This window comes from Chlorella variabilis, assembly GCF_000147415.1.
Source record: "Chlorella variabilis unplaced genomic scaffold CHLNCscaffold_7, whole genome shotgun sequence".
Taxonomy (NCBI): domain Eukaryota; kingdom Viridiplantae; phylum Chlorophyta; class Trebouxiophyceae; order Chlorellales; family Chlorellaceae; genus Chlorella; species Chlorella variabilis.
In genome coordinates, this window is record NW_005435081.1 from 437,322 (window position 1) to 447,843 (window position 10,522).

The 10,522-nt window shown below is 68.9% G+C and overlaps 2 protein-coding genes across 2 annotated transcripts in view; one reads left to right on the forward strand and one right to left on the reverse strand.

Annotated features, from left to right (window-relative positions):
- Positions 1–4,483, reverse strand: part of CHLNCDRAFT_144184 (hypothetical protein) — a gene marked incomplete at both ends in the record, with an annotated part of 6,262 nt that extends 1,779 nt beyond the window's left edge. The window contains 12 exons of the mRNA XM_005848786.1: positions 51–178; positions 387–512; positions 785–931; positions 1,261–1,398; positions 1,727–1,826; positions 2,063–2,139; positions 2,468–2,563; positions 2,874–3,000; positions 3,273–3,388; positions 3,627–3,683; positions 3,959–4,074; positions 4,333–4,483. Coding sequence (XP_005848848.1) covers positions 51–178; positions 387–512; positions 785–931; positions 1,261–1,398; positions 1,727–1,826; positions 2,063–2,139; positions 2,468–2,563; positions 2,874–3,000; positions 3,273–3,388; positions 3,627–3,683; positions 3,959–4,074; positions 4,333–4,483 — 1,379 coding nt within the window. The remainder of the gene's footprint in view (positions 1–50; positions 179–386; positions 513–784; positions 932–1,260; positions 1,399–1,726; positions 1,827–2,062; positions 2,140–2,467; positions 2,564–2,873; positions 3,001–3,272; positions 3,389–3,626; positions 3,684–3,958; positions 4,075–4,332) is intronic.
- A 4,743-nt stretch (positions 4,484–9,226) lies between these two features.
- CHLNCDRAFT_22063 (hypothetical protein) overlaps positions 9,227–10,522 on the forward strand; it is a gene marked incomplete at both ends in the record, with an annotated part of 2,240 nt that continues 944 nt past the window's right edge. The window contains 5 exons of the mRNA XM_005848581.1: positions 9,227–9,304; positions 9,480–9,572; positions 9,712–9,808; positions 10,025–10,099; positions 10,372–10,454. Of these exons, the coding sequence (XP_005848643.1) occupies positions 9,227–9,304; positions 9,480–9,572; positions 9,712–9,808; positions 10,025–10,099; positions 10,372–10,454 (426 nt within the window). The remainder of the gene's footprint in view (positions 9,305–9,479; positions 9,573–9,711; positions 9,809–10,024; positions 10,100–10,371; positions 10,455–10,522) is intronic.

Genomic DNA, 10,522 nt, shown 5'->3' on the forward strand with positions numbered 1-10,522 from the left:
GATCTGTGGCAGCAGGGGACTGTTGGCAGCAAGCCGGACAGGCATGGCACGCCGCACTCCGCAGCTGCTGGCGTGCGGCGGGGAGCAGGAGTGCGGAGCTCGCCTGCGTCTTGCCGTCGGTGCGGGCAGAGCACTCCTGGTAGCCCTTGCCGCCCTGCATGCAGGGATCGTCCACGGCCTGCGGGAGGGGGGAGGATAGAAAGAAAGAAGGCAGGTAGGTAGGCTGTGGTGCCAGCTGGTGTGTGCCGGCACGCGGCGGGGCTGGGGGAACGCCGCAACGCGCGGGCTGGCCTGCCCCAGCCTGCCGCTCCCTCCCCGTCTTCCCACCCAGCCTGCTGCCGCTGCCTCCCCCTCCCCCACCCTCCCCACCACCGGCCCGCCCCCACCTTGGAGCACGTCTCTGGCGTGTTGCCCGCGGCGAATCCGGCACAGATGGCGCGCAGCACCTCTGCGGTCGCCATCTTGCCTCGGTACTGCACGCTGTTGATGCGGATGGTGGGCAGGATGAAGACCTGCAGGGAGGGAAGTTGGGTATGGTGGTGGTCGTGTGCATGGTGGTCGTGTGCGTGAATGTGTGTGAAGGCGGAGGACAGGTGTGGCGGTGTGGCATGGCTCAGCTGCATGTGCTGCACGACCCTGCACATGCCCGCCTCCCTCCCTCTGCCACCTAGGCCCTCCCTCTGCCTCATAGGCCCCTCCAGGTGCCGCCCCTTCCCTGCTGCCTGCCACGCCCACCCCACCCCCCTGCTGCCTGCCACGCCCAGCCCCACCCCGACCCCCTCACCTCCCCCTCCCCAGTCTTGTCATCCCCCTTCTGCGCCGCCAGCTGGGCATCCATGATGGGCTGGTCGGCGTCGGCGTCTTGCTGCCCGATGCAGCCCTGCAGCGCGGAGCGGCTACTCCACCCGTCCTTGTTGACCTGGTCAAACACCTGCGGACGGAAAGACGGACACACAGAAAACACGGATGGATGGGTGGATGGGCAGAGGGCCAGGGTTTTGCAGGCGCGGCGGGACGAGAGCTGACCCGGCAGCGGCAGCCGGCACCCTCCACAGCGCGCAGCGCGGGAGGCGGGGGGCGGGGTCCCGGGGCCGCGGCAGGCGCGGGCCGGGCGCACCCGCCCAAGCTTTCCGCCCGCGCCCCCTAAGGGCCTGCGCCGCAGCTTCCTGTGCGGGCATGCAGGCTGCGAACGGTGAACACAAACAAGCACAGCCCTGTAGAACCCTCCCTGGCACCTCCCTCCCTCCCTCCCACGCCCACCTTGAGCGCGCACTCCTCCCCGTACTGCCCGCTCTCCATGTCACACTGCTCCCCAAACAGAGTGACGTAGTCCCACCACAGGTACGCCCTCCCCGCCTCGCTGGACAGCTTGAACACGCACAGCTGGCGCAGGTTCTCCTGCGGGGGGGGGAGGGGAGGGGAGGGGAGGAGAGGAGAGGAGGTGGGGGGAGGGGAGGGGCCAGGCGGGGGGAGAGGGGTTGGGTGGGCAGAGGGGGCCGCAGCGGAGTGCGGGAGTAGGGTGAATATACATGTGTGATGCTGGTAGTGGTGCGTTCTGGTGGGCATGGTGGGACGGGGGCGAGCCAGGACAGCACAGCGGCGAGGCGGGGGAGAGGCTCAGCACATGGGCGCAGCTGCATCCCCTTCTCTCCGTGCCCCTCCCCAGGACCCCAGCGCCGCCCTGCCCTGCCCCTGCCCCTCCAACTCCCAACCACAGCCAACGCACCTGCACCACATCGCTGCCAGAGTAGCCTGCCGTGAGGTTGCCGTCCGGGTCTGGCGAGCAGTAGCGCCCCTTGCGGATGCACTGGCTGCGGCACTCGTCGCTGCACGGGGGAGGCGGGGCAGGGGGGCGGCTGGAGCAGGCGGTGGGAGGGCAGGGGGTGGGACGAGGGAACAAGGGGTCGGCTGCAAAGGGGTCTCTCGAAGGGGAGCCCCCAGCCAGGGCCGACGAGCCCGCAGAGGCAGCCACAGGGCAGCCGGCGGGCAGCCGGCGCGCGTGGCCGGCTTGTGCGGACCGGCGAGCGAAAGCATGCGGTACCGCGCGGTGCATGTGCGGTACCTGGTGCGGTACAGCGGGGGGCAGATCCACACGATGTAGTGCGGCGTGAACACGGTCCAGTTGTGGGAATCAAACTCCTGCGGGTGGAAAGCAGCACAGCACAGCGCAGCACAGCACAGCACAAGGGCAGCTTGGGGCACGACGCACGGGGCACAGCAGCGCGCTCAGCACGCAGCGCAGCACGCAGCGCAGCGCGACACGCTGGGTGGCGGTCGCATGCACGGCAGGCTGTAGGGTCGCCGGCGCAGGGGCCCCAGGCCGGGTGGTGGTGGGCGGGTTGGCTCGGCGCGGCGCGGCGGCGCGAGCCCGAGCCGCGGCCCGGCTCCCAGCTACTCTGCCCTGCCAGCGTCGCCCTGCCTGCCAATGCACAGGCCCACCCTCACCCACACCACCACACCCGCCCACCTTGGCCACCGGCACAAACTGCTTTATAAACTGCTTCTGCACGTCGCAGATGGGGCCGCACTGGTCGTTGGAGTTGGTCCAGAACTCCCAAAACACCTGTGGGCAGGACGGGGCGGGACAGCAGGCGGGACAAGGCAGGACAGGGGGCAGGCACGAAAGTTGGGGGGCCGCCGCGTCCGTTCCATGCTTCTGCTCGGGATCATGCCCAGACCGCACGGCCGCTGCCGCGTGCAGCAACGCCCAGGCCAGTCCTATCGGCCAGCCCAGCCGCGCGCCCGCGCCCGCCCTGCCCAGCCCAGCCACACCCACGCGCAGGCTGCTCCCTGTGCCACCTGTGCCTGCTCGTCCCCGCCCCTGCCACAGCTTCACACCCGGCCACACCCAGGCGCACCCAGCCGCACCCCACCTGCTGCTTCTTGGGCAGTATGTCTGTCCAATCCATCGAGACATAGACCGCGGCGCCGCCCTGGAGCAGCGCCTTGAGCGCGCCCCCCGTGGACTTGGTGACAAAGGTGGCGGGGATGGTGATGTTGCTGCGGGGCGGGCCGGCGGGGGTGGGATGGGTGCGTGGTGGGGTGAGGTCGGTGCAGGCGAGGCGGGGGTTGGGAGGTGCGTGCACAGCCGGCGCGGCCCGCCCCGCCAACACAGCCATGGCCGCTTGCCCATGCCGCAGGCGCGCACAGGCGCTCACGCAAGGCAGCGGTGCTCCTCCACGCCTGCCACACACATTCCAAACACACACACACACACTCTCCAACGTTTACACATGCCCGCGGCCAGGCCAGGCCAGCCAGCCCTGCCTCACGTCAGGAACTTCACGCTGGCCTCGTCGTCGTCATCGGGTGCCTCCATCGTCGTCAGCTTGTCCTCAAAGTTCACCACAATGGCACCCCGCGCGCCCGCGCTCTGCGCGTTCCACACCTGCGGGCGGGAGAAGAGCGGGGACGGCGGCTGGGGGTCGGCAGCGTGCCGGGGCTGCGGGGAGGAGGCGCTCCAGGCGGGCGCCGGGCGCTGCTCCTTCAAGCCGCCCCTGTGCTGCCCCCAACCCTCAAACCCGCCCGCCCGAATGTTATGAGTACAAAAAAGAATATGAGTTTATACAGCTCGCCTTCTCAGCAAACTTGCAGGGCGTGGCGGGCGCGTTGGGCCCCCGGTCCACCAGCATGATATACGTCTCCTGGCTGTCGCCACGCAGGTCCAGCGGCGGCGTGGCGGCCTGCAGGAGGCGTGGTTAAGAGGAGGGAGGGGTGGGACAAGGTGGGGCGTGCGGCACGGCAGATGGCGTGCGCGTGCGTGTGTGTGTGTGTGTTGCCAAGCCCGCCACCAAGCCAGCGCTGCCAAGCCCTGCTCGCGCAGGGGCCCGCGCCGCAGCTGCCCTCCCCGCGGCTTCTGAGTCCCTCACCACACGCACACATGCGAGCACACCTGCACGCACGCACATGCACACAGCACAACCGCCGCCAGCGCTGCAGCACGGTCCCGCTGCCTCACCCCAAAGTCCTGGCAGGCAAACACGCAGGGCGGGGAGCAGGTGTGCTTGTCTGAGTAGTAATCAGGGTCGACGTAGACGAGGCGACCCCGCAGCGTGCCGCCGTACCGTGGAGCGCCTGCAGGTGCGGGAGCAAGCGGCGGTGGGCCAGGGGTGCGTTGGACGCAGCCGGCGGTCACATGAGGGCAGCAGCAGGGCAAGGGCAAGGCGGTGCTTGCAGCAGCAAGCGATCCCAGACACGCAACGGTGCAAGTGGTGGACCTCAAAGGGTGGGCGGCATTTCACGCCGCACGTAGGCCTGGCGCCCACCCGCCGCCGCGTGCTGGCGCGCCCACCCGCCGGCCAGCCCGCGCCCGCTCCCGCGCCTGCCGCTCACCAAAGTTGGCCAGGGCCACGTCGAAGCCCTTGGGGTACTGCGACTTGGCCTCGGGCGGCAGCACAACCTTGAGACCGCCCTCTTCGATCACAAACCTTGCGCCCACACCTCCGCACGCCAAAAGCACCGCTAGCAGGGCAATGGTACGCATGGCGTCGACTCTAGCCGCGTGACTGGGGCTCAGCAGCGTCACCGGGTGGCAAACTTGGTTGCAGAGCATAGAGGGTGGGGGAGGCCCTGAGCGTGTCCCCTAGCTCTGGAGAGCGACCAAGCAGCTGATGCCACTGTATCTTTCAGACGAGTCTAGGCCTCCCTGCCAGCTCGACTGCCACTCAGCAGTGGGCCCCAAGAGCAGCTTTTGGCCCGGCACGCCACTCCACGCGATCACCGGTCCACAGTCAGCTGATCACCTGCCAGCCGGGCCTGCAAGCTCCGTGTTTGAGTGTCCTGGAGGAAGGGTTCGCCCGCAGGCTGCGGCACGGCCGCCCCTTCCCCATGCGGTAGCATCACAGCCGAATTAGAGGTCGTGTATGGGCCGCAGAGCCCGGGCAGCGGCACATGCCGTCTTGCACACAATCCTCCTCCTGCTTCCGCTGCTGGCTGGCCCGGCAAATGCGCTGTGTGCCGAGGTGAGGCCGCCTGCCCGGCTCTGTTTCCGCTTGCGCCCGCTGCCAGCCGGCCAGCCAGGTGTCTCCTACACCCCGCCTCTCCCGCCGCCGGTAGCCGCGGCCTATCACGCTTGGGTTGGTCCTCCTGTGCCCCTGCTGCAGCCACCTGCTGCCTTCGGCCCCGCCTCCGCGGCCGCCAGCGTCAGCCTGAGGAGCGGCAGCAGCCGGGCGGAGGAGGACGGCGAGGACGACGACAGCAAGGCGCAGGGCACCAGCAGCTGCGGCGACTCGCTTTGGGAGCTGGCCAAGGGGGCGCCCGACCTGCGCATGCTGGTGGCGGTGCAGGAGCTCACCACCCTCAACTTCTTCACCCCCTTTGGCAAGAAGAGCCGGCGCCACTTCACGCTGCTGGCGCCCACAGACGCAGCCTTCCACGCCGTCTTCAGTGAGCGGCAGCTGGCGGGGCAGGCGGGGAATGCATGCGGTACAGCAGTACAGCGGCACAGCCTGCCTAGCGACCAGGGCGCAGTGCTCATGCTTGTCAGCGGTGGCGGCATGCCGGGGCTGCGGGGGAAGCCTGCTGGGGGGACAGCGCCTGCGCCGCCGCCTGCCGCATCGCTGGCATCCGACCCGCTTGTGTGCCACCCTGGCGTGCTGCGTGCCAGATGGGACGACTCCCGAGGAGCTCCAGTCCCTCAAGGACGGCTTCCCGGCGCTGCTGCTGTACCATCAGGTGCGGGAAGCGTGTGTGCGAGGATGGTTGGGTTGAAGCAGAGGGCAAGGGCAAGGGCGAGGGCGAGGGTGGGCAGTCGCAGAGGGGTCCGGCCTGCCGGGCGCTCGCGGCTGGGCGTGCTTGGTAGTGCATTGATGGGAAGGGAGCTGGGTGGGCTGCCCTTCACCATGCCCCCCCTGTGCATGCGCCCCCTGCCGCCGCAGTATCTCTCACATGGCTACAGCGCCGAGGAGCTGGCGCAGCGGTTTGAGGCCATCACGGCGCTGGGGCCCTCGGTCAATGAGCCGCAGCTGAAAGTGGACGTGAGGCGCCGCCGCCGCCCGCCGCCGCCGCCGCGGGTGGACGCCCTGCTGCCGTCAGCGGCGCCCTGGCTGCGGGCGCTGCCGCTGCACGCCGCATACGATGCCGCCGGCGCGGCGCTGCTCCGTCGCGCCCAGCCCTTGCGCTGCTGCTCAGCGCAGGCCGCGCCGCCCGGCCTGCCGTGCCTGTGCAGATAGACAAGAACGGCGGCGCGTATGTTGTGAGCGGCATGGCTCCCAACAACTACGCCAGGGTGGTGCGGGAGCAGGAGGTGGGTGGCGCCGCGCCGCAGCAGCACAACACAGCCCAAGGGGAGCGCTCTGCCCTCGCGGGAGGCTGCCCGGGCAGCGTGGCGCGCGCGGCTGCGACCGCCGGTGACCCCGCCCATGTGTCCTTCCGCTCTGGGAGGCGTGCATTGTGGCTGCCGCGAGCAAGGCGGGAGCCCACGCCCCGGCGCCTCGCCCCGCTGCCCTGCGCAGGCCTGCGGCAACCACCTGCTGGTGCTGGACACCATGCTGCGGCCGATGCCGGAGCTGTCGCAGCTGCCCAAGCTTCAGTCCATGGATCCCATCAAGGGCAGCCAGTGGAGGGAGGTGCTGTCCACCATGCGGGACAGTGCCCTGGGCCTGGGCAGCAGCAGCGCCAGCAGCAGCGATGGCAACAGCAGCAGCGGCGGCAGCAGCAGCAACACGAGCAGCGGCGGCGGCGGCGGCGGCGGCGGCGGCGGCGGCGACGACGGCGCCTCTCGGCCGCGCAACCAGGAGCCTGAGATGGTGATCAGCGAGGCCGCGTCGGCGCCAGCGCCGCCCTCGCCGCCGCCGCTGCCGCCGGGCGCCAGGCCCGACTGCTCGGTGCTAGCCGCCAGCGGGCAGCTCATCAACATGACAGGCAGCATGGCCGTGGAGTGCCGCACCGTGGAGGGCGACGGCGCCGTCATCAGCAGCGGCTCCACGCAGACGGCGGTGTCTGATGCCGGGCAGATAGACCCTGCAGCGGTGGCGCCGCCGCCGCCGTCGCCGGGCTCGGCGGCGCCGGCGCGCGCGCGGGCACGGCTGGCGGCGGCCGGGCTGGCGCTGGCGGCGGCGTGGCTGCTGCTGCTGAGTGGATGAGCAGCTGCTGCTCGGCTTCATCGTGATGTCATCTTTTGTCACCGTGTTTGTTTTAGTTTTTCCTGTCGACCGCAGCAATCACTTTTGCATTTGTTGGCATGCTGGCTCGCCCGTGGCCTGCCCACCGGCATTTGGCCTTTGCTTGTGTTTTGCTGTGCTGTTTTCTTTTCCGTGCCTGTTCTCTCTTGCTATCTCCCTAGGCGATCTGCACACACATAGATCTGCACACATATGAACCAGCAGGAGAAGGGCAACTCATGCCCTTCATTTTCCAACGATTTACCATTCCTCACCTGCAGACTGGCAGGCCCCTCTTTCCTCGTCTGACATGTACTGACACCTGACGCCGCCCCTGATTTGGGGCGCCCGTAGCTCTGACCTCCCTGCAACCTGAGTAGGATACCCAACCAACATGCTTTCCTACCTTTCTCTCACAGCCGCAACCACATCTGGTTCACATGTAACCCGGACCTAACCTGTAGCGAGGGCATGGCACCGCCAGTCCGCAGGCCTCCATCGGCCGTGCACACGTAGCAACCTTGCAAGGTGGGCAGCAGGACAGGATGTGCCGCTGACCATGAAACGGCTTAACAGGTGCACTGCCTGCACAGCAAGCAGAGGGATGCACGGTGTGAGCACCAGCTGAAACAAGACAGCTAGCGGGCCCAGGAATGACTGCGAACTCGCCCCATGCTCAGAGTGGCGGCAGCATGGCGGGCGGCGGCGGCGGCGGTTTGTGCGGCAGTGCACATGTGTTCATGCAGCCTGATGCTGCATTGTCGTGTTCTCTCCGATCAGACTATTTATTATTTCGCTGGCCTGCGGTTGCAACGGCTCTAGTTGCTGCAGTCAGTTCCTGGCTGGGCTCGTCGGAGCAGGCTGAACCCGCTCGCATGAGTTACAGTGTAGCGTTGAGAGCTTCATTCATGTTTATCAGCCAAGCAGGAAGGGGCGCGAGTGCAGCAAACTAGCTCAGTGCCGCCGACCCCCTGAGGCGTTGCAGCAGCTATGCAGCAGGATCGCCCACCCAGACCTCCGGGCACGGTCAGCCGCTACGGGCCAGTGCCCGCGGCACCCGCCTACCACCGCGGCGGCGGCGGCGGCGGCGGCGAGAGCGGTGGCTCGCCGCCGCCGCTGCAACCCCCGGTGCGCTGCTGCTGGGCAGGCCCCAGGCCCCACCCTGTTGCTGCTGCATGTCTGGGTTGCATACAAGCTGTGGGCTCAGCTGTGTGCCAAACGCACAAACCATGCCACGCCAACCGCCTCGAGCCGCGCCGGCAACCGCCGCAGCTCCACTTGCCCCTCGATGCGGTGCTGCTGCCCTGGCCTGCGCGCTTGCCGACTGCGGCGTGCAACCCTGGGACTGCAGGCTCAATCGGTGGCGCTGGCATACCAGGAGGCGCACAAGCGGCAGGCCCAGAGGAAGAGCACCGCTTGGAAGGTGGGGGGTCTGCGGGACCCGGGCGGCGGCCTGCCATGCGCCTGTGGTTGGCAGCTTCGCCCCAAGCATGGACCACCCGCCTGTCCCCCCGCAAAGTCCCCTCCCTCACCCCATCCCTGCCGCCGCAGGTGTGGCTGGTGCTGGGCGACTGCACACTGATAGGCCTTGCGCCGGTGCTGGTGCACATGGCAAAAGACTCACAAGGGCACTACGCCTTCAGGCAAGCAGCATGTCACCTGGCTTGCCCAATGCCCCTCTGCCGCCGCCGCCGCCAAGCATGCCCGCGCCCCTGCACGAGGTGCAGGGAGGGGCCTGGCGTGCCGGTGCTGCCGCGGCGGGCCAGCTCGCGGGCTTGCCGCTGCGCCCAGTATTTCTTCCCTCCGTGCCGCCGCCGCCGCCGTGCTGCAGCCCGATCGCAGTCAACTTGCTAGTGGAGGCGGCCAAGACGCTCTTTGCTCTGGGCACCCTCATAGCCTACGTGAGCATGGCGGCGCTGGCTGGCTGGGCTGGGGGGCGCACCTGGTTCCGCTGCCATGCCTGCAGCCAGCCTGCTGCTGCCGCCGCGGATGATCCTAGCCGCCAGAGGGGCCCACGCCCGCATCCGGGGCAGGCCGTGGGGAGCCTGCAGCTCACCAAGTTGACCGCAGCGCGGTGTGTGCTGTTTGGCGTGGTGGTGCAGGGTACGGGGCGGGTGGGGACCCCCATGTACCGCAGCTGGCGGGCGTTTGTGCGGGACGCGCGGCACAACCACCTGCTCATCATCCCGGCAGCGCTGTACGCGGTGAGGGGGGCGAGGGAGGGCCTCGTGGCGGGCGGCGCCCTGCTGGGCTGGGCACACAGCCCTGTGCCGGGTCCCTGCTGCCCTGCCCGCCAGGCTCAGCATGCGACCTAGCTCGTGCTGTGCTCATGCTGTGCTCATGCTGTGCACGCTGTGCTGTGCCCCCCTCCCCCCCCAGGTCAACAACTACCTCAAGTTCCTCATGCAGCTCTACTTCAAGCCCACCACCGCCAAGATGCTGTCCAACCTCAAGGCGCGGCGCTGGGGAGCGGTGGCGGTGGTGGGGAGCGGTGGTGGTGGCGGCGGTGGCGGTGGTGCGCCCCGTCCTACGGTTGTGGGGTGCGCCCCTCTCTGGCTGGCCCCTCCCCTGGACGCACCCCTCCCCCTCCTGCCCCTCCTGCCTGCCGCAGATCCTTGTGATCGCGGTGCTGCTGAGGAGCGTCATGAACCGCTCCTTCAACATCTACCAGTGGGAGGCGCTGTTCCTGCTGGTGGCGGGCATCACGGGTGCGACGGGTGTCCTGGGCAGCGGCGCGTCTAAACAATAGGGGCCGCCGCAGGCCCGTCCGACCATCCCATTCACTCTCCCGCATGCATGGTGGCGGCCTGCCTGGCACCGCGCGGCAGCAGCGCCCGCTTGCCTGCGCAGCGGCGACTCGTTATGCTCAGCCCAGCCGTGCCTGCCTGTGCCTCTCCGCGGCCTGCCTGCCCGCCTCACCGCAGTCAACCAGCTCAATTACTGCGGCAAGGACGGCGGCGGCGACGTCTTCTCGCCGCTGGCAATCCTGTACACGATCGGTGGGCGGCCGCGCCCCGGGCGGGCCGCCCAGGACGCCGGGGCTGCCGTCGCTGCCGGGGTCGTTGCTGCCTCTGCCTGCCACTGGCTGTGATCTGCTCTGCCCCTGCCGGCTGTGGTCTGCTGTACCACGTGAGGCGTGTTTTGTCCTGGCAAGCCGCCTGCACGGCCCGCCCGACAAACGCTCCCCTGCCCCACCACCACCACCACCCCGGCGTCTCTTACATATATGTATAACATTTGTGTATATGTATGTGTGTGTGGATCCGTGCAGGCAGCATCACGGTGCCCTCTCTGGCCTCTGTGTACAACGAGTTTGCGCTGAAAAAGCACATGGACACGAGCGTGCTGCTGCAGGTGTGTGTGGATGTGTTGTGGGTGTGTGGTGGTGGTGGTGGGGGGGGGGGGGCGGGGGGGGGGGGGGC